At 36.6% G+C, this 24,106-nt stretch overlaps 2 protein-coding genes across 8 annotated transcripts in view; both read left to right on the plus strand.

Annotated features, from left to right (window-relative positions):
* LOC129744023 (uncharacterized) overlaps positions 1–24,106 on the plus strand; it is a 724,779-nt gene that overhangs the window by 565,284 nt on the left and 135,389 nt on the right. The gene's annotated exons all lie outside the window — the stretch shown is intronic.
* Positions 1–24,106, plus strand: part of LOC129744025 (protein bowel-like) — a 134,697-nt gene that overhangs the window by 38,634 nt on the left and 71,957 nt on the right. Inside the window, exon 2 of the mRNA XM_055736341.1 lies at positions 14,625–15,434. Within this exon, the coding sequence (XP_055592316.1) occupies positions 14,626–15,434 (809 nt within the window). The 5' untranslated portion in view covers position 14,625. The remainder of the gene's footprint in view (positions 1–14,624; positions 15,435–24,106) is intronic.

A 24,106-nucleotide genomic window follows, 5' to 3' on the forward strand; every position in this document is an offset into this window, starting at 1 on the left:
AAATCTCATTCTTGTTGCGCTTCAATGTAGCTCGAGTCTTTGTCTGGCATATGCTTTTACAATCTTATCATCTTTGGTATAACGCATGTTTCAGCGCATTTTTGACATATAGTTAGCGCCGAGCAGCATTGAAATTTTGCAACCTCTTCCTTGGGTGTATTAAAGCAGCTAGCCTGATAAATAAGTTTTTCAGTTTTCTGATGCAGTAGGAATTTGAATTGGGGGAAAAAAACTTTCTTATTCAGAATAATAATAAAAGGTTGTGCATTAGACTGAGTCGATTTGGGGTCATTTTGGAATTTCTCAAACCCTGGGGTCTAAAAAGCTTCGTCTTGGTCCGAAACTCATCCATGATTTTTTGCAAAATTTTTAAGTAACGTTTACATGAGTAAATTTGAACTTTTAGGTTTCTATGGGAAAATGGAATATTTTGTACTGAAAAATCAACAACGTTTTTGTTTCGTCTGTGGAACCGAGCCAGCTTATGGTTTTTATGCCAATTTATAAATTTTCTAAAGGAAATTTTCTGCTGAACAACTTTGTCGAAGACCATGACTTCGTATCTTTTAAGGAAAAAAGTTATTAGCTATTTAACAGGGGTATGTCTTTTCGCACTGATAAACAATAAATTCAATTGACATCCCTGCAGAGTGCCTAGCGAGGTATTGCGTGACTACTTTCCATGCAACACTTCGCGAGGCTCAAGCAGTGATGTCAATTGAATTTATTGTTAATCAATGCGAAAAGACATACCCCTGGTCAACAGCTAATAACTTTTTTGCCTAATAAGATACGAAGTCATGGTCTTCGACAAAGTTGTTCAGCGGAAAATTTCCTATCGGAAATTTATAAATTGGCATAAAAACCAAAAGCTGGATCGTTTCCACAGACGATACAAAAATGATGTTGATTTTTCAGAACAAAATATTCAATTTTCCCATACAAATCTAAAAGTTCAAATTTACTCATGTAAACGTTACTTAAAAATTTTGCAAAAAATCATGGATGAGTTTCGGACCAAGACGAAGCTTTTTAGACCCCAGGGTTTGAGAAATTCAAAAATAACCCCAAATCGACTCAGTCTATTGTGCATCTCAATCAATTATACCTGAGCTTCGATGTACTGTGTGTGTATTCTAGGTAAATTACCACTGCACTGCTGCTCACTGGAGCAGAGCAATTTATATTCATTATCAGTAGAACTCAGTCAGGTCAGACATAGGGTGACCATTTTGACGACCAGCAGTCAAATTTACGACATTTTTTAAGAAGCTTCAGTTACCTACCTTAGAAAAAGTGTTCGAGAATGATTGCCACTGCAACCGCGTTTCCACATCGTCGGACTAACTAAACTGCGAGTATGTCGCGTAGCCCAGAAGTGTTCAAACAAGATAAGACGAACAACACGAACGGGAACGGTTTCTGGGCTTATAAAATTGTACAACCGCAAGCAAACGAATCTTCCTCGGCCGGGGGAGGTTACATTATTACCGCAATACCGGAGTAGGTATGCAGAACAGCAAACTTTCTTTTACCGTGGCCGTGGTGGTGTCGTTGTGGCAAGAATCCAACCAGATATGTGTTTCGTTGTGGACACGGATGGGACGTAAAAAAACACGGTTAAATAAAACCCAAACTGTTTTCCGTGTGGCCTGGAGGCCAGAGAGCTTACAAGTAACATAAAACTTCGCTTCAACAACAGACAGAAGAACAGTGCGCAATCAACTTCACCGAGTACTGGAACTGGAATACAAATGTGTACTACTAAGTGCACTGCTATATCAGGAAATGGGAACCATGTTTTGCCCCCATCATCATCCCGCGAAAAAAGCGAGCGACAAATCCGCATTTCTGTAATGCCAGGTCTGGTTGAAACTTGGCCTGGAACCCTTTCAGCCAACTGATGTATACATGGGTTTGTTTTTTCTTCCACTTTAATTCAAATTCCTTCCCGGAGGCAACCCCAAAGATGTGCATTGAACTGGAAGTGCTTCTCCAGCCAACCAGGGAGCGAGCGACAAGACGGAGGACAAACCCGGACGATCCCGGTAGTTGTGCCGGGAATCATCTTGTGCGTTCAATGTTGCTCGCCTTTATCTTGAATAAATTTCAATAAATAAACACAGTTTTGTACCGGGAGCTTCTGATGATGCGGTGAAATTGGCTCGAGTGCAGCAGCAAGCAAAAGTGCACTTTTGAGACTTAAGCGTGAAGAAAAGTTGGTTGGGCGAATATTCGAGCTGCTGCTGGAGTCTTTTTACCGTGACAGTGGCACAAAAATGCATTGGTAATGAAATGTTGAAAACTAAACTCATTTTGTATGATTATATTATAGGGAAGGCAGATCCATCGATAAAAGTGCTTTTGCCGAGTTTGATAAACGAAGTAAAATCTCACTGCAACGATAGTTAAATTAAAAACTGGCTTGGTTTGTTCTTGTCCTATTGTTTTTGATGAATTTTGAAGGATTTATTAATAAAAATAAAAAAAAATTACAAAAATAATAAAAAAATTCAAAAATAACGAAGTAACAAAAACCACAAAAATAACAAAAATAACAAAAATTAAAAAAAGAATGACAAAAATGACAAAAATGACAAAAATGACAAAAATGACAAAAATGACAAAAATGACAAAAATGACAAAAATGACAAAAATGACAAAAATGACAAAAATGACAAAAATGACAAAAATGACAAAAATGACAAAAATGACAAAAATGACAAAAATGACAAAAATGACAAAAATGACAAAAATGACAAAAATGACAAAAATGACAAAAATGACAAAAATGACAAAAATGACAAAAATGACAAAAATGACAAAAATGACAAAAATGACAAAAATGACAAAAATGACAAAAATGACAAAAATGACAAAAATGACAAAAATGACAAAAATGACAAAAATGACAAAAATGACAAAAATGACAAAAATGACAAAAATGACAAAAATGACAAAAATGACAAAAATGACAAAAATGACAAAAATGACAAAAATGACAAAAATGACAAAAATGACAAAAATGACAAAAATGACAAAAATGACAAAAATGACAAAAATGACAAAAATGACAAAAATGACAAAAATGACAAAAATGACAAAAATGACAAAAATGACAAAAATGACAAAATTGACAAAAATGACAAAAATGACAAAAATGACAAAAATGACAAAAATGACAAAAATGACAAAAATGACAAAAATGACAAAAATGACAAAAATGACAAAAATGACAAAAATGACAAAAATGACAAAAATGACAAAATTGACAAAAATGACAAAAATGACAAAAATGACAAAAATGACAAAAATGACAAAAATGACAAATATGACAAAAATGACAAAAATGACACAAAAATGACACAAAAATTACAAAAATTACAAAAATGACAAAAATGACAAAAATGACAAAAATGACAAAAATGACAAAAATGACAAAAATGACAAAAATGACAAAAATGACAAAAATGACAAAAATGACAAAAATGACAAAAATGACAAAAATGACAAAAATGACAAAAATGACAAAAATGACAAAAATGACAAAAATGACAAAAATGACAAAAATGACAAAAATGACAAAAATGACAAAAATGACAAAAATGACAAAAATGACAAAAATGACAAAAATGACAAAAATGACAAAAATGACAAAAATGACAAAAATGACAAAAATGACAAAAATGACAAAAATGACAAAAATGACAAAAATGACAAAAATGACAAAAATGACAAAAATGACAAAAATGACAAAAATGACAAAAATGACAAAAATGACAAAAATGACAAAAATGACAAAAATGACAAAAATGACAAAAATGACAAAAATGACAAAAATGACAAAAATGACAAAAATGACAAAAATGACAAAAATGACAAAAATGACAAAAATGACAAAAATGACAAAAATGACAAAAATGACAAAAATGACAAAAATGACAAAAATGACAAAAATGACAAAAATGACAAAAATGACAAAAATGACAAAAATGACAAAAATGACAAAAATGACAAAAATGACAAAAATGACAAAAATGACAAAAATGACAAAAATGACAAAAATGACAAAAATGACAAAAATGACAAAAATGACAAAAATGACAAAAATGACAAAAATGACAAAAATGACAAAAATGACAAAAATGACAAAAATGACAAAAATGACAAAAATGACAAAAATGACAAAAATGACAAAAATGACAAAAATGACAAAAATGACAAAAATGACAAAAATGACAAAAATGACAAAAATGACAAAAATGACAAAAATGACAAAAATGACAAAAATGACAAAAATGACAAAAATGACAAAAATGACAAAAATGACAAAAATGACAAAAATGACAAAAATGACAAAAATGACAAAAATGACAAAAATGACAAAAATGACAAAAATGACAAAAATGACAAAAATGACAAAAATGACAAAAATGACAAAAATGACAAAAATGACAGAAATGACAAAAATGACAAAAATGACAAAAATGACAAAAATGACAAAAATGACAAAAATGACAAAAATGACAAAAATGACAAAAATGACAAAAATGACAAAAATGACAAAAATGACAAAAATGACAAAAATGACAAAAATGACAAAAATGACAAAAATGACAAAAATGACAAAAAATGACAAAAATGACAAAAATGACAAAAATGACAAAAATGACAAAAATGACAAAAATGACAAAAATGACAAAAATGACAAAAATGACAAAAATGACAAAAATGACAAAAATGACAAAAATGACAAAAATGACAAAAATGACAAAAATGACAAAAATGACAAAAATGACAAAAATGACAAAAATGACAAAAATGACAAAAATGACAAAAATGACAAAAATGACAAAAATGACAAAAATGACAAAAATGACAAAAATGACAAAAATGACAAAAATGACAAAAATGACAAAAATGACAAAAATGACAAAAATGACAAAAATGACAAAAATGACAAAAATGACAAAAATGACAAAAATGACAAAAATGACAAAAATGACAAAAATGACAAAAATGGCAAAAATGACAAAAATGGCAAAAATGACAAAAATGACAAAAATGACAAAAATTACAAAAATTACAAAAATTACAAAAATTACAAAAATTACAAAAATTACAAAAATTTCAAAAATTACAAAAATGGCATAAATAAGAAATTAAAAACATGAAAAATTTCAAAAATAAAAAATAAAAATAATGATAACGATGACAGAAAATGACTTAAACGAATCTGTAGTTTAAACTTCTATTCAAACTATTCTTCTGAAATAATAAAGTTCATTTATCAGTGAAATTTAGCAGGTTGTAATTTTTTTGGTAGAGCTGAAATTTTCACAATAACATATCAGCAGATTTTTTACAAGCATCCTGATATAAAATGTTAGAACCGTTACTTGAAAATTTTTCTCGAATTGGCCAACTTTGTCACGGTTGATAAGTTTTTCTAAAATTTCCGCCTTCCTGTAAAGAAGATTACCAAAAATATAAAATTGTGTTTTTGCGAAAAAAATGTTCGGACTTTCTGTGATTTAGCCCAAAAAGTCTGTGATGGTTTTGAGTGATGCTATTTCCATGATTTTAATTGAGAGTTCGTGACAAATTATGTTTTTTACACTTGGCTTATGAATAAACTTTTAATTTTTCAATCTTATCATATGTTTCCAATGAAAAGTTAGAAATACATAATTTATGTTGATTTAAAATACTTAAGTCTTAGGATATAAGTACAAAATTTTAAAAATTTGTGTGATCTGTGAATTTTACACAACTGTGTGTTCTGTGACACATGTGATGAAAATTTGTTTAACATTCTGTGAAATCATAGATTTTTCTCAACAACCTTGCCTGTAACGTGCATCTTACAAGATTTTTCGACAAATATGATAACTCACTTGTCTAGCATGCAGTAAAATTGTGATACAGTTCTGGCTTCAGAACTGTAGATTGTTTGAGGTAAATGCCATCAAACTGCTGATATGCTTTCAATTCTGGTCCCTGGTTTTTATTGTTGGCCGTTTCTTAGTTCCTAAAGTTGGCTTCCTTCAAAAACTGATTAGATCGCATTTGTCATTCCCTGTTCAAGGTGGGTTTTCTCACTGGAAAACAAATAAATGAACTTTTTCGTTAAATGTGGTAGAATTGAAAGTATTATTTTGAGTACTTTTATTCGGAATTGACATAACTAATAGGAAAATCGAAGTATTTCAATTCAGAACGAAGACACATTACATTTAAGAAATACAACACATTCCATTTCTAGGTTACAAATCGTAAATGAGAAATTCCACATCGCTATCCGAGCTTTCGTAAATGAACCCACCACCATTGAAAGGAAAAAGTAATTGCGGCCCTAACATAATTAAGATTTTAGCTCGATAGACCTCAGCATAAGTAAGCAAACGAACTCATCGGAGCCTTCTCCATTAGCTCGCAAAAGAAGGGGGTAAACCTTTAAAACGGTGTGATGGAGTGCCTGCGCGATCCTACGCGCCTGCCTCGAAAGTCGAAGATCGAAGTGGTGTTTTTTTTATTTCTCAAAAAATTTCGGGTTGATCTATCACTCGGGACCACCCGTGGGGAAAGCTACGCGAACGCTCCTCGCGGTTGATTTGCGTATTGAGTGGTTTGTGGTCAGCGGGAGAGGCCCGAGGATTGAGGAAGGCAGATTTTGATTGAATCAGCGCGATTCAGGTTTCTGTTGCAGGGAACTTTTGAGGTTTTTTTTATGAACGGTTTGGCCGTTCGAGTTCTTCACAGCTAATGCGGATTGATGGTGGAAGGTTCAGGTTGATTTATTGACCTCTTGTGTGCGCGGATACCAGGGGTTTCCCAGCGCCTTTTTTATTTCGGGGTTCCTCAAATGGTGATTTGGATTGGCAGATGGTGATTTAACCTGGAAGTTTTATAGCTGGATGTGGAAAGTCTGTCTGTTGATTACATTTGGAATTTGCGATTGCTATCGACGACGGATGTTGGAATTTATGTACCGTGTGATAAACTGCGTTAGATTTGTTCCCTTGGATAGCTCCGTAATGGATAGCTGGCTCGATTTGATAAACCCAATTTGTGGTATGATTCATTTGATTCCCTCTTACAAAGTTCTGCCGTTTGTCATGTTCAACATCTTGTTCTTGAGATGCGTTTCTCTAAATCGCAAGTGCAATAACAAGTGTCCGGCATCAGTCCAACAACAGAAACGCGACTCCACGATCCGTGCAATGTAAATTATGATGTCACTCAAGCAGAAAAATGGTTTCGCGTGTGCGTGATTCGCTCATATTTCGTTATGATGGATGATTTTGCGCGCCGTCGACCGCTACTTGAAGTAGATATCTGCCAACTTGGCGTGCGCCTGAGAAGCGTGCGGTGTGTATGAATGGCTTAAGTCTGTAAGTTGTTGACGAATCAACATGTTCTCAATGAGGACGCGACGTCGAGATTGGGACAAACGAATCGATTGTTGGCAGCTTCCACGGCCTTCGATAATAAATTAATTAAGACGAGCTTTGTAGCTGGCTCTATTAGGGTAAATTCAACTTTATAGAATTACTTAGTTTTAAATGGATTGAGTTTCTTGAAAAACAGATAATTGTTAATTGAATACCAAAAAATTATGAAATTCCGACTATTATCGAACCTCTTACCCCTCAAATATACAATTATTCTACCAATTCACAGCATCAAGTACCCCATCAAGCTATGCTCTCTTTAAGCCACTTGCAGTAATGCGATGGCGACCTCGCAGGACGGCATCTTTTTAGCTGTCGTGCAACAAGTTACAAGATTTGTTGAGCTGCACTCATTGCGGAATCGATTAACAACAACGACAACAGCCAACAATCGAGAGGGGGGAAAAACCTGTGACCTCATCCGTTAGTGTCATTCACGCATTTTCCTACAGACAATCAATGGCTTTCAATATGGCTGAGAGCAATTGGAAGCATATCTTGAATGCAGTTAATAGTATAAGCCGTATACTGTAGAACGAAGCGAATGTCCCCGAAGTCTAGTTCTGTTTAAAACAATTCTAATATATATTGTCTCTGAAAAAATAATATAATTGTGTGAAACTTTTAAGTAACAGAACTGATATAATAACAAAGGGAAATTTTTATTTAAAAACTGGAGCTTAACTTTTAACCGTCCCAGAAACTTTTACCCGTTACAGTTCCTGGAGTGTCAATTTGACACTCCTGACTAAAACCAATATACCTCTCTTGTTTCTTAACCGATTTTTACAAAATTTATAGTTGTTCTACTATAACTCTACTGAATCAAAACAATCGAAAGATTCCCTTGATATCAACCGCGGTGTAAGAAAGGATCATATACCGGTATTTCGATAGCAACTTACTATCTTCTTCAATCGGAAAGGCTCACTGAAGAAGATAGTAAGTTGCTTTCGAAATACCGGTATTTGAACTCTTCTTATACCGTGGTTGAAATAATGGGAAACTTTCGATTGGTTTGATTCAGCTTTGTATAGTTAGTTCTAGAAAATGCATGTTCTTTGTACAGTCTCACAACGAGATGGCACCACAGTAGGCTACATATTGCAGTTGGCTGCTGTCACTTAGCACAGGAGGAAATGGAAGAAAAATGGATAAAAAGAGAACATGAAAGCCAAAACAGAAACTCGCTTCCGGAAAATTCGCTGTAGTAGATGTCCGTGTGTGAAGTCATTTTTTTTTTTTTGTTGGGGAGAGAGTCCTCTGCGATTATATTAAACTATAAGCACATCTAATGTTAACGGTCATTTTGAATTGAATAGTTTTCATTCGAATTCCGCTGGCTGCGTTCTTTTGTTTACACATTTCTGTTCGTGATAACATAAGCAAAACCAATTTCTTGAAAATTTGATTATTTTCAGGTACAAAGATGTACCAAGACGAATTCATAACATTTGGTATTGATATGAAAAAAAAATTGTGATAACATTTCAAAATGCGTAGTTTTACTCCGGAAAAGAGAAAAAGATCGTGCACAAGTGGTGTACTATGAGTGGAATCTCATTGAGAAAATTTGCCAAAAAAGAGGATGTGTGTGTATCGGAGCGGTAGGAGCAGCTATTGAAAAATATGATGTACTTTGTACATTTGAAGGTGAACTGGAGAGTAATCGAAAACCTGGTCCTGTAAGTCCTGCTATCGAAAAAAAAAATGGTTAGGGATGCCTACAAGCAGAAACCATCGGCTTCCGTTCGGGATGTGGCAAAAAAGTCGGGATCTCGACGTCTAACGTGATGCGTGCTAAAGAGCAACTTGTTCTCAAGACGTACCGGAAGCAGAAAAATACCTTAAATGAGTCCAAATCGAGCCGCTTCTGTCAAACCAAGAGCCCGGAAACAGTATGATTTAATATTTTGCAAAAGTTCTAGGTGCATTATCATGGACGATGAAACGTATGTGAAATTGGACTATAAAACCTTTCCTGGGACACAATACTTCACTATACGCAAGGAACGGAGAAGGCCATTTTCACCGAAAAATTGGGCAAGAAGGGTATGATGTGGCTGGCTATTTGCGAGTGTTGTAAAATATCTAGCCCGTACGTCACATCAGAAACAATGAACACCCAGAACTACATCAAGAAACGCCTCCAGAAGCGTTTATTGCCGATGATCAAGCAGAAAATGTGATAAAATTTACCTCGCAAAAAGAGATCAAGTTTATCAAATTTGATGATGTATGTCCCCTTCGTCAGTAGCTGTCATCCAAATAAGAAGCAAGTGGATGCAATAAAGGTGGATTTTGCCAAAGCGTTCGATCGGCTTCCCCACAAACTCCTAATCGACAAACTGGATAAAATTGGTTTTCCAACTTGGCTGGTAAAATCGCTCGGATCATATTTTCGAGGCAGAATTGCTTTCGTCAGGCAGGGCTACATCTAATCCCAACATTTCACTGTTCCTTCAGGAGTCTCCCAAGGGATCTGGGTCCTCTGTTGTTTAATTTATTCATGAACGACCTTTGTCAAATTAAAAGTCTTTTATGAAGGCGATCTGAAAATCTACCGCTCAATTACGCATTACACAGACTGCTTGCTACTTCAGCGTGACCTCGATAGGCTAATGCACTGGTTCCAAGTGAATGCATTGGAAGTCAACCTAATAAAATGTAAGATTCTTACGTTCACCAGATGCAGGGTTTAGATTACCCATATTTACACAGGTGATTGCGTCTCTCTTGAATAAATTGAATTTATTAGGGATATTGGTGTTATTATGGACGAATCTCTGACATTCAAAGAGCATATACCTGTAACTGTGGCCAAAGCAAAAACTGTGCTGGGATTTCTGGTAAGGAACACCAAAGGATTCGGTGACATTACTACTCTCAAAGCATTACTGCTCACTCGTTCGCAGCGGTTTGGAGTACAATATCCAAATGTGGGCACTAAAGCGGTCCTGCGAGACGCACTTTCAAATTTACCATGGTCACCTAAGATCAAACAGAAATGAATTTAGACATTTGACATTTCTTGTAGATTTTTCAATCAAGTGTATGTGTGTTTTGATTTGATTATAAGTAAGGATTGCTTTGAGCGTAGTTTAAGTTACCACTTACCAGTCTGTATGATATTGAGTTATCGAAGGCCGTGAACAATAATTTATGGACCCGTCATATTTTGGCCCGATTTGTATCATGCCATTGCGCCAAAGACACACTAGAGTGGCACAAAACCCGATTTCTTGGTTAGAAGTTGGTCGTCGAGTTTGCCAGCCCTCGGTTTCACGTATTTTGCTTGTTTGGTACTCCTTTGCTGCCTCTGCTTCCGATGGTTTTGAAGCCCAATTCTCTCTTTGGCACGCATAACGTCAGTCGATGAGGTACCTAGTTTCTTTGCCACATTTTCGTACTGATGCCGTCTCTAGTAATAATTGATTTTCTTGTCCATTGTAGGGTCAGCAGGGCCAGTTTTCTTACTGCGTCTCTGGGAATCTGCAAAATTACACTGTCCTCCATGCTTTCTCAATGCAGTTTGAACTGCTCCGACAGTCACACCTTTTTCCTTAGCTAGTTTTCTGATTGATAGACCACTCACAGTACCCCATTTGTGCATAATCCGTTTTCTTTACTCGGGAGTAAGGCCACACATTTTCAGATTTCTTCGAGAAAAACGACAAAAAATGACAAAGCCTACTTCTCTTGGATGTAAACAACTGTACGCAGCCAAAATTGGGGTGCACACTCATCTGGCGCAACCCCTTATGGTGTAGTTTTGACCCGTTATCGGAAAAGACTGGGTTAACTCCTTTTTAATGTAAAGCCCTTGCACCCTTTATAGTGTACACAGCATGTACATCAAACAGAAGTGAAAATTAGTAATGTAAGCGTGTAAAATCTACACATTATTTTGGAAGCCCGCTCTGCATGGCGATGTCAGCCCTTTATAGGATGGAAAGAAAATAATAAAAACAAATTCGGCAAGGTATAATTTTCATGCTCATGTTACAGAATAGGAAAATATTCATTCAGCTGATCTTCTTTCAGCATTAACCGATTCATTGAATCGTCGAACGAGATCGGTTACGGCAGAAAGAGTTCTATATTCTGAATGACAAGTTAAAAAACTACCCTTTATTTAGTAAGTCAGCTTTTCTAAATAATGTGTAAAATTGACTCGATGAAACGACACTTTTTTTGACAGATCTCGGCTGTTCGCAATAATGGGTCAATTTTACAAGTTTAAGGTGTTGCACCAAATGAGTGTGTGAACCTTACACGATTTTTGAAATGACAGTTATTTTATACAGTCTTTTAATTTTCTTAACAGTCTATATTCTCTATTCTCTTGCCGTTTCTCGAGCTTTTGTAGTCGAACGTACCAACTGGACTTATTCTAGTCCTGAGTAGTCTTTGAAAGTTCTCTATTTCGGACCTGGCTTCGGGAAGCTCAGGAGCTCTTCGATCTTTACTTTCACGGCACGGATGATTGTGACCTGAATCCTTATGAGGCCCATGATTAGAACCAGATCAGCGAAAGTCGTGATGGATTTCCCCAGGACTCTCGCCAAATTCAAAATTCAAACTCCTAATTATTTTGGCTTTTCAGGTAGATTTCACTCCTTTCTATAAGCTGGTGATAAGGAGTCTATGTCTTCATAAATCAGTTGGCTTCACAAGTGTACACATTTGTAGACACGAAATTCGATTTATACCACGAAAAGTTGGAGCAACCGCCCAAAACTCGAACCAATGTATTATCAAGGGACAAAAACACATAACTTAAATTTTCAGTAATTACGAACAAATCACTAGCCCTGGTTTCCAAATCATTCAACGAGGGACCAAGAATCCCTACAGAAGGGCCGCATCTAAAATCAACAACAAATTGAACAAGTGTCTGTTTTTCCCAATAGTGTCTGTGTTTCATTCAACCAATAAATCAGGCAGCAATTACGAAGCACCTCATTATGAAGCAGCAGCAGCAAAAAAACACATAACAAAACAACAAATTTAGCTGCATCGAGTGAACAACACAACAAAACGGTGGCAACCGGATAGCTACCGGGTGCTGCTGCTTTTGGCTGATGATGATGATGATGAGTAGTGTGATTCTCTTCTCCCCCAAGAGGGCCAGCGATTTCCGGTTTTGGGGCTTCGGCTTCGAATGCTTCAGGGGGGAAAAGGGGGAAAAGCTTTTCGCACATTCTCATACAAGTCATTTTAACACGTCGCGCGTCGGATTGCTGTTAGTTATTTAGTAGTTTGTTGGTTGGCTTCGTGGCTGCGGCGTGGTGTGGAAATTAATTTTCACCCGCACTTTGCCTCCGGTTTTCGTGCATTTATTAGCAATTAGCTTCGGACAAAACTTCATTGGAATAAGCCGATAAATCATCTCACCTGCGAGTCGGGTGCCGATGCAATGCCAGCTTAGTTAGTAGCGCTTTCTTGAAGAAGATTATCGTCTATGGGTAACAGCGTGCAGTGAAGAGGAGAGCGCAGAGAAGATAGATGAGGATACTAGAGATAGTTGAAGTGTGTTTCTAAAAATATTGTTGAACCATTTCAAGCTACTTAAAATTCATGAGCGTGGAGTAGGCTATTTGTTTCGAAAGGTGTTACGCTTATTAGTCTTTCGGAAATATTTTCACAGAAAAATTTTGTTCAATGATAGAAACTTCAGCTTAGAAGGCGTTTGAAATGAGCCAAATTGATGATAACCATTTTACAGCAAGACACTGCAAATAAGTGGTTTTCTGCATATAACTCTTTTGGTTTTCAATATTTTGAAACTATTTCTTGTAGTTTCTTGAAGAACAATATTTTTCATCGATTGAAATTAATGTGGGCAAAATCTGCCTGCCCAGTTCCACAAAAATCATGTGAACAAATGCACACACAAATCCTCAACATGCTTGGGTGACTTTTAGGTGACGAGCTGCGTCGAAAGGTGTCTCTGAAGTGTAGAATGAACCTCTTATTGTCATATATATTTTGAATCGCAAAATTATCCGTACAACTGATGGAACTGATTTTGCGATTCAAAATATGTATGGTCAAATCTACACTTCAGAGGCATCTTTCGACTCAGCTCGTCACCTAATGAAAAGCATGTTGAGGATTTGTGTGTGCACTTGTTCACATGATTTAAGCGGAACTGGGCAAGCTTATTTTTCCCAGTTTAATTTCAATTGATGAAAAATATTGGTCCCTTAGAAACTACAAGAATTGGTTTTAAAATATTGAAAACCAAAAGAGTTATACGCAGAAAATCACTTATTTGCAATTCTTAAAAAGTGTCTTGTGTGTGTAAAATGGTTATCATTTTAGATGCCTTAAAAGCTAAAGTTTCCATCATTGAATGGTACTATATCTTTCCGATCTTTTAAAATTCCATCAAGATTTTAACTAGAGACTTCTCTAGGATTACTTTGCTGGCTTTTATTGAGGTGAATTCGGGAATCAGAGAAACGTTTTCATACAATTTCTCAAAATAATTTTAGAAGAAACACTATCAACGCTTACACTCACAATACTACGGGTCGAAATTAGCCAGATGACGTTCGTTTTGGCTTTCGGTGAACTTGCCAGGACGATAGCATTACCGCATTTCAGCCAAACACCCAGAGAATCGGACCAAGTGCGTCCAAAGAAAACAAAACAAAAAAATGGAAAAAAAACTTGTATACATAACATTTTGTGATATTAACCCGAGGAAGCAAAGGAGAGAAAAAACGGTAATTCAATATTTGCACCCTGAATCGAAATGGAATGGGTAGTGGGATGGAAGGAGTTTTTTTCCACATTCGGATAGTGTAAATACAAAAGGCTAAAATAAACCGAGAGCGCTCATTCGAGTGCTGCAGAAGCCTGCAGCATAAAACTACAATACTGGCTGGCTGGTTTTGCTGGATCAGCACTTATGCAAAGCGACTTTTGTTTGACTCTTCCTCCCTCGGACGACGACGACGACGACGGACGTGGATGGTGGTTGTAAATCATATTTCACTTTGAGCTGGTGGCCATCCATGCTCACGTACCTACATTCATGTATTTACAAAATAAGTCCTCCCGACACAGACTGGGCGGAAAAGTTTTGTTTTTTTTCTGTCGTTTTTGTGTGTCTTCAACTCATTCATGGTTGTTTTTTTCTGTTTCTGGTTTCTTTCACAGAATGCCTGCCGAAGGCGTGCTGGACGATCATGGCATTGCTACAATGTCACGTTCTTCCAGGATCGACCAGTTCCTTGCGGCCGGTGGAGGGCCGCCTTCTTCACCGACCGTTCGTGGATCCAGCGGGGGTTCCGGTTCTTCCAGTGGCGGTGGACGGACGCCTTCCTCTTCCGGTGCCCCGGGGGGATACGATGGCCAGTTGGGAGGATTTCCTGCTCACATGATGAACCCCGGAGCCAGCCAACATCACAGTCGTGAGAGTTCTGCCTTTGTACCCGTACTACCGTCGAGATCGATGCGACCTGGATTGTACCCTGGGATGCTCGACGCCCCGGATGGGCTCTCTAAGGAAGGAGTCCCCAAGCGAGGCTCCAGCTACGAGCTAATGGCTATGATGGCCGATAAGCGAAAAGAGCTTGCCCTTCGAGAAGCAGCCGCCGCAATGCTTCTGCCAAGACCTGGAGGACCTCCGGTACAATCCCCTGGAGGCATTTACCCACCGGGTGCCTTCCTCGGAGGCCCAGGTCCCTCCCCCACCTCAGCCGGAACCTTTACATTCCCACCGGCCGGCGTTGGCCTTTACCCTCCCGGCGTTCCTGGAATGCATCCCGGTCTAGACCGAAGACTCCTGCGAGCCCCGGGCCGAGCCTCCCGCCCGAAAAAGCAGTTCATCTGCAAGTTCTGCAACCGCCAGTTCACCAAGTCCTACAACCTGCTGATCCACGAACGAACGCACACCGACGAGCGGCCGTACTCCTGCGATATCTGTGGGAAAGCCTTCCGGCGGCAGGACCATCTCCGAGACCACAGGTAGGTAATTAGTCAAAAAGTGTCTGCGGTTTGGCAGCATCCATCCAGCCAGACGATTGGGACGGCTCGAGTTCCCATGTTCCTCGTCTTCTTAGAGGGGCAGAAACCTTGCAAAAGCGAAATTCCGAGAAAATTTAGAAGGAGTCTCAAAAAAGTTAAACTTTGATCCACTTATCAGTGTAAAAGTTTTATAAAATTTTCACAAATTTAAAGTTGAGCTGAGTTGATGAAAACTTTTTGAAAAGATTTCAATGAGCTTCTCTACAAACAAAACAGTAACTGAGGAGATAGCTGCCAATCGTCAAACGGCCATAACATATTATTTTTAATTTAACATCACTCAGAGAGCCATACATGTATTCAAATTGAACGAACCTAACAACAATCGTCAGAAAAAAGGAAAAAAAACCTAAAACCGGTTCAAGAGTTGAGGTTGAGAGACCCTTTTGGCATTATTTTTTTTGATAATGCTGTGTTGCTTCTTTCTTTAGTCAGACAGATGATTGAGGTGCTCCATTAGGCTTCGGTCTTTGGGAGTAGTTTTTTTTTCTACTTGCAGGTCACGTCCCAAACGGGGGATCTAGCGCGTTCTCTGGAGTCTGATTTCTATAAACAGTATGAAGAAAATACTTGGCACTTGGCACCTATGGGGCACCTATCTTGGGGCGATTATGTCGGCCATACATGTTCAGTAGACTGGCCCAAATTTGTATGTGATGACTTTTATAACATTTTTTTCATCGCAGCACCCCCTAGATTGGTGCTTTTAGGTAAAAAAGTGACTTTCTGAAAGTTTCAGGTAATTTGGTAGAAGCACGAGCTGGCGCAAAAGACTCGAAATTTTTATGGAGATTGTCGGCAAAATGTATGAAAAATCGACATAATGTCACTCTTTACGTTCTGAAATATGAAATCTCAGAATTTCAGGAACTGTAGTTCAAACAATGACAAACAAGTTTGTCACACATTCAATTGCAAATAGCTCATAACAGTCAACTCGTATAGCGTCAAAATTTTTAACAAACTTGTTTGTCATTGTTTGAACAACAATTCCTGAAATTCTGAGCTTTCTAGCATACTGGAAACAATCTTTAGAACGTAGAGAGTGAAAGTATGTCGATAATTCATACATTTTGCCGAAAATCTCCAATGTCAAGTACTTTGCGCCAGCTCGTGCTTCTGCCAAATGACTTGAAACTTTCAGAAAGTCATTTCTTCACCTAAAGGCACCAATCTAGGGGGTGCCGCGTGGAATATAAGGTTTTTTTTTGTTATGGGCCAGTCTAATGTTCAGTTCTTATGAAAAATTTAGTTTAAATTGTTGTGCTTCACCGGCATGATGTTTAGTGTACGGCTAGACTGACTCAATTTGAGGTCCTTTTAGGTTTTCTCCAAACTCTGGGGTCAAAAATTTTTTTTCGGTTTCGGAACTCATGCATGGTTTCTAAGTAACGTTTACATGGGTAAATTTTGCTTAACGGTTACTAAGGGATGACGATAAAATTTCAATGCTCATAATTGATGGTCCAGATCCAGTTCCAGAAATCTAATTCAAAAAATAGTTTTCGTTGATACTGAATAATCTATCTTTAATCAAAAGTACAGATGAATCAGAGAAATTTATTATTTTTATTGTCATCCCATATAAAACTGCTTAATTTCCATAACTATTTTTGTTGGTTTGCAAGCAAGTTGTGTGCAATGTAAAAATATCAAAAATATTTTTTTCTGATTTACTGCTAAAATTCAAGTGACAACTAGAATCGTTTTTTTTTTCAAACAAATTGATGCATAGTTAATTTTAAAAAAGACTCCACCATTCCACCATTCAAAAGTAAAAAAAAAACAGTTTTCATAAATAGGAGTTAGCTAGTACTCATTTTTAAAATAATTTCATGAAATTTCGACTTTTTTTTACAAAACTCGATGCTTAAAATTTTATCTATATTTTTAGTTAAATATCGATCAAAAAAAAATGTGTGTTGTGGTTTTCTATCAGGTTAAAAAAAAACCTTGAAAAATTGAACTCAGTAAACGAACAACAAAAATTGAGTTTTCCTAGCATTAGCAGAAATTTTCCACGTTTTCATATAGTCCAAAACATGTTGAAAAATTCTATCTTTTACAGAAAATTTTTTTAGAGAATTAATAAAAAAAAATAGAGAATACATATTGTGAAAAATTGTCTCAAGCATGCTGCACTGGGAGTCACTGGCCCTAAATAAAAATATCGTAGCAGGGCAGAAATTCAAAAGTTAATGATGAAGTTCGGCTAGTCAAGTAATTCTGTAATCATTTTGGAAGGTATAAAAAAAAGCGCTGAGGTGCTCTAACGGAAAGGCTGAGAGGAGTCTGGTAATCCAGACGTACTGGTTTCGATTCCCGGTATCGGCAAGAAAACTTTTGGATTCCAATTCTGTCAGTTGTCTGTTCTGTTAAGTTTGTAGTACTTCAATCAACCTTCAAGATGTAGTATTTTGTTTATGGATCCTGTGCAGACTGGCCAAGTCTTCCGTAGCGACGCCGTCGGTCCACTTGACTGCCCTAGCCGGGGAAACTACGCAATGTCCCACTTGGCTCGCTCTCCCGCTCACACTCGCTCACTGACTGACTGGCTCGCGTACACGCTTGTGTCGGATGACGAAGACCATACACACATCCCCCTCCTGTCCTATCAAAAAGTAAAAGAATGATTACAAAAAAAAGCAGTTTGATATACAACAACAGGCTCATGCTGTACCTTCAAGCACAAGAAAGATGAGCAAGTAAAATAAAAAAAAACACACACACACACACAATTTAGAGGCTAATTTGGCCACAAAGGTCTTAAGCCTTGCCTCCAAACGATTGTTTACATTTTAAGATTGTTTTTGTTGACGTTTTATGAAGTTAAAACTTGGTAAACGTTATCTACAAAACTGTAATAAAATGTAATGATTACACATTTACGCTGGGTTAAAATGAGATGAATTGGGAAATCCATAATTTTTTTTTTAACTGGATTTTTTAACCGCATGTTCAAGAAATTCTGAGAGGGAAAAATTATCAATAAGTTCAGGCTGTCCTCTCAACCCGCTTGATCACCAAGCTGTCTTCTCAACTCGCTTATTGGTGTTTTTCACATTTATTTCACATTTCACATTTATTGTCCTCTCAACTCGCTTATTGGTGTTATTTTTAAATGTATTTCAAGCTGTCCTCTCAACACGCTTGTTCTTCATTTATGCAATGCGTTTAGGCTGTCCTCTCAACTCGCCTTCAAATTTCAAGCTGTCCTCTCAACTCGCTTGATTTTTTTTATCAATAAGTTCAGGCTGTCCTCTCAACTCGCCTTCCAATTTCAAGCTGTCCTCTCAACCCGCTTGAAATTGTGAACATAACTATGCTGTCCTTACGACTCGCTTAATATTTCATCATCATTCTTATTTCGGCACTTTTTCATAAAACACTTTCTGCTCATTTGCAAAAACACTAGTTCTCTATCACATATGGCACTATGTTTTCTTATTTTCCACTTTGCACAAAATAGTTTCCGAAAATCATCCGACTGTGTTCCTTTTTTGCTTCAACTACGAACTACCCATTTTTTTCACTATGGGTAATTAAGAGAGTGTCTGATTTTTAAGCATTTGTGATCAAAATTGGTTCGACGTGAACGCTTTTGTTTATTTTTCTTGATTCCATTTTTTTTTTTTGATAATTTCTCGTATAATTAATTTCACGAGAAATTATCTGTCACGGTCGCCAAATGTGCAGACTGGCCAAGTCTTCCGTAGCGACGCCGTCGGTCCACTTGACTGCCCTAGCCGGGGAAACTACGCAATGTCCCACTTGGCTCGCTCTCCCGCTTACACTCGCTCACTGACTGACTGGCTCGCGTACACGCTTGTGTCGGATGACGAAGACCATACACACAGATCCACTAGTCCCATTTTACCCTAGGAGTTCTCAAATTAAAGGGAAAATAAATCTTTAAATTGGGATAACTTTGGACGAAAAGGTATCATGGACTGCGAGGAAATCTAAGCCAGAAAATACAAAAATTTGGCATTTTCTATCTCAGAAGGTTCAGTCAATTCTGATTTTTATTACAAATTTAGTTTCTTTGAGTCGTCGAAAGTGTTGTACGCAATTATAAAAAAAACTTTTTTTTTATAAGATGTATTATATTTGAGTATGTCTCGTATTTGGTCTGCAATGTGTTAAGATCTAGTGCAAAATGTGCGTATTAAATGTCTTAATAAAAGTTGTGAACATAATATTTATGTTAATTCAAAACCATCAATGGATGAGTATAAAAAACAAATTTTGAGTATGTTTTAAGCAGGCTTCATTTTGCTCATCTTGATCAAAAGGAGACAGTGAACTTTTTCGCTCCGAATAATTATGAGTTAATTTTTAATGAACAATTTATCCTCTTCTGCTGAGAGAGTGGGGAGATTTTTTTTTCTCTAACAAATGATCACTCTTCTACTCACAGAGCAATGTTGGTGTGTGACTTTGAAAACACTTAACCAGGGCTACGTGGGATCAGTGAAATGAATTGCGATCGTTGATTTCTCAGCCAGTTACTGAGAAGCTAATGAAAATTTCTCCTAGCCAGAATGAGATCGGGTGACTACGTGATTGAAATGCTCTTCAACAAAATATGGCAAGCTTGATCATTTTAAGTGTGAGAAAGCATATTCCTCCCAGGCGTTTGACAAGAAGATGATAAAAACAGAGCCAAAATAAAGAGATTCGAAGAAGCCTGGTTTTAAGCTAAAAGCTTTATAACTCTGCGCCTAATTGAGATAGATCTGTCATCATTTTTCCAAGTTCCTTATTTTAATAATATCTCCAACTTTGCAGAACAAATTTTGTCTCTATCTCCTCAAACAAAAAAGTAAGTGTTTTCATGTTGATCGTATTAGGCTGTGACTATTTTTTTTATACTTCCACGTTATAAAGAATGGTCTGATTCGTAAATGATCTGAAACCACCTAACAGAAAAGATGAAAGACAAAAGCACAAAGAAAAATGTTCCACTTTTTGCTCTTTTGGCCCACTGTGCGATGGAGTTTCATATATACACATAGATAGATTTTACAAAGATATAAAGGAAAATCAATTCTTACTTGATTTTCTTCTGTTCATTTGAACTTTCCCCCGTTAGTAGCTTTTCCAATATCTGAATCACTATTTCAAATTCAATAAAAGTCTCTTTAATAGTTTTTTCAATAGAAGAATTAAACTTATTGATCGTTAACTTGCAGCTCTGAAACATTTGTTCCCGGTTTCAAGATTGGAAACGGAAAAAACGCCTAATAAAAATATCCGTTGAACATTTTGGCTAAAAACTATGCAAATTTTTCTAAAAAACTTTAAATATGAATATAGAAAACTCATTTTATGCTAAAGCTTCGCATTGCAATATATTTTGACATTTAAAAATTTAAATATATTTTATGTGGACAAATATCATCAAATTATAGTGTAGTTTGGGCATCGCTTGGACCTATAAATCATGGCCCATTGTATCACGAGCAAACTCAAATTGGCGGGCTGATTTTCTTGCAATAGAGAATTATTTTCATCTTTCAAAATTGAAAATGGCTTCCTAGGTTCTTTCGAAATTCTAGTTAATTTCCTTAAGGATTTTGAGTGATAGTTTCGTCATCATAGATCAAGGGTTGGGCAATAGTATGTTCAACGTTTGATATTTGAGAGACTGAACATTGATTATGTAAAATTTTATGATTTTTGACTTTCAAGCGTTTACAATAGGGCATATAAAAATAACTGTAAATTTTGCTTAGCCTTAGTTCTTCATTGTATGTCAATTGATGAAACTGGAAATAAAAAAAATGATAACTATAACTTTGGCTGGGCCGTTCCGTTTTCTAGGCACTTAACGCCAAATTTTCCTATATTTTCAACATCAGAAACCTTGAGTAAGATGGTTTCCACCAATTTCACACATTCAGAAGACACGAAGTAAACGCTTCGATAATAAAAAAAAGACAATGAAAGATTGCAAACACATTGTTAACATTTCGTTTGGCTTGCCACATTTCTTCTTTGAGACTGTCTATGTTCAGGGAAAATAAGCTATTTATAAAACTATTAAGCGTTTTTGAAATTATCTTCCTTTGCAAGGGATATGTAAGTAGACTGAGTCGATTTGGGGTAGTTTTTGATTTTCCCAAACCCTGGGGTCTTAAAAACATCGTTTTGTCTCAATACTCATCCATGATTTTTTGAAGAATTTTTAAGTTAACATGAGTAAATTTGAACTTTAATGTCCCAAGCAACCAAAAGTCACATATTTACTTGATTGAAGGCTTTGAAAGTTACATATTGGCTGACAAAGAGAATCAACTGTCCAATTTCCTTGAGTTAACTTAATGTACTCATTAATGAACTTGAAAGTTGCAAAAGTGATTAATATGTACGTTGTAAGGGACTTAAGTCACATAAAGGGCACAAAAGTGCTGGGCGGTTGCGCCTGCAGGTATGCTACAAAATCATATCACCACTTCGAGTTTTGGTTTCATTTAGAACAACTTCTAGGCGTGGTCTTGTAGTAGCGTGTTCGATTCTCACCACGAAAGTCGGGGTTCGATCCCCAAGCTGAGCAAGTTTTTTTTTTAATAAGTAATTTGATACTTAAGTGACCTTTTTTGATACATGTACATGTATAAAGAGAGGGAAAGAAGCAATTGAGCAGCAAATTGATCAAACCTCGACAAACCGCAATTTGTCCGTGTACAGAACATAGTAAATAATCAAGAGAAGGTGAAACGAACCGATGCCAAGGGTGCAATTGAAATAGAGACATAATTTTTAACTCATTTTACGATTTTTTGGAAGCTGAATTCAATGGCCGCTGGAAGCTGAACAGAAGGTCATTAAGACTTGTTTTGGAACTTGAAAGTAATAATAAGAACATAAATTTTAAGCTGCATAAAATGTTTTTCATGTAAATGATGGGGTTGAGTAAGGTATGAATATATTGTTCTGAAAAATCAACTTCATTTTTGTTTTCTTCGGTGGAACCGACCCTGAGAATGGGTTTTGTGCCTTTGAATTTTCTTTGAATTCTTTTAAGGAAATTTTCCGCAGAACAACTTTGTCCAAGATCTTAACTTCGTTTCTTATCAGGCCAACAGTTATTAGCAGTTAAATAGGGGTATGTTTTTTGGCATTGAAAATTAATCAATTCAACTAACATCATTTCTGTTGTCTATCGAGATATTGCATGACTGCTTGTCTAGCTGTACTTCGATAGGCTCAAGCAGGAATGTCAATTGAATTGATCGATTTTCAATGCAAAAGACATTCCCCTATTTAACAGTTTATAACTTTTTCGTCTGATAAGTTATTACAAAGTTGTTCAGCACAACATTATATTAAAAGAATTTAAAGAAAATGGCACCTTATCCATTATCAAGCTCGGTTCCACAGAAGAACCAAAAATTATGTTGATTTTTTAGAACAAAAAATTCCATTTTCCCATACAAACATAATAGTTCAATTTAACTCATGTTAACGTTATTTTAAAATTCTGCAAAAAATCATAAATGTATTTGAAACCACATCGAAGCTTTCAGGACCCCCGAGTTCAGGGGATTCAAAAATTACCCCAAATCGACTAAGTCTAATATGTAAGGGTGTCTCAACAATCAATTTGTCATGTTATTAGTCAATAATGATTCCTTGATGATTTAAGAAGGAAGCGTAGAAATTGTCTCATTAAACTTGTGAAATATCTTATTGAAAAATCCCAAAAGCAGCTCTTTCAGGAAGCAATTCCATTACGAGCAAATTCAACGAACCGGAAATTGTTATTAAATAAAAATAATACAAAAATACGCGCAATCATAATATCATCATAAAACATAACTCCGTCGGTTTGAATTAAATGTTACTACCGGGACAACCTTTTTCTGATACTTGGAAACATCACGTGTTGAAGTTCTCTCTATGTACTATCTAGAAACTTCAGGAAGAACGTTCGAAAGGCGTTTAAAAATTGCAAAAATTATCATGCTTCCCACCATCTCAGACCAACACAATTTCTTGGCAAAACAAGAGCTAAGACCTTCTCATTACACCTCACGTAAAGTTAATCGCGACGACAATTACAGGAGCACGCAACCGATAGCATAATTGAGATAACAATCAAACGCAACCACCTGAAATGGATCTGCGCAAGTCTTTCACGCTTTCAGTCATTGGCAACAGGAAGTTGACCGGAAAACAACAGTAGGTAGTGGTAGCAATTGCAAATAAGTAAGGCGTTTCCACTATCATTGAATGGAACCCTATCGGGGTGCCAGTGGAAAAGTTCTCGCGATCTTCTTGGTTTGGAATTTTGATCGTTTGCTAGACTCCACCCTCTCTACCGGTCTAGAAAGAAGAGTTTCCCAGGTGTAAGCTAGGTCTCGTGGGAATGTCTGCCTCCTCCTAAATAACACTCATTTCAGTGAAAACCGCCCTCCCTCAACTCATCATGATTGGAGGTCATGAGCATTGCTGGGGTGTGCTCTCTCTTGAAGTTCTGCGGACAGCGCAACTTAACTCTGCACTAGCTAGATTTGGTGAGAGGGGGCTTTCCCCACCATCTCGTACGTACAACATAGTTCAGAGGAGAGCCCATCGTCATCATCATCATGATCACCCGGCTCCGT

The sequence above is a fragment of the Uranotaenia lowii genome, chromosome 2 (genome assembly GCF_029784155.1).
Source record: "Uranotaenia lowii strain MFRU-FL chromosome 2, ASM2978415v1, whole genome shotgun sequence".
NCBI classification, from domain to species: domain Eukaryota; kingdom Metazoa; phylum Arthropoda; class Insecta; order Diptera; family Culicidae; genus Uranotaenia; species Uranotaenia lowii.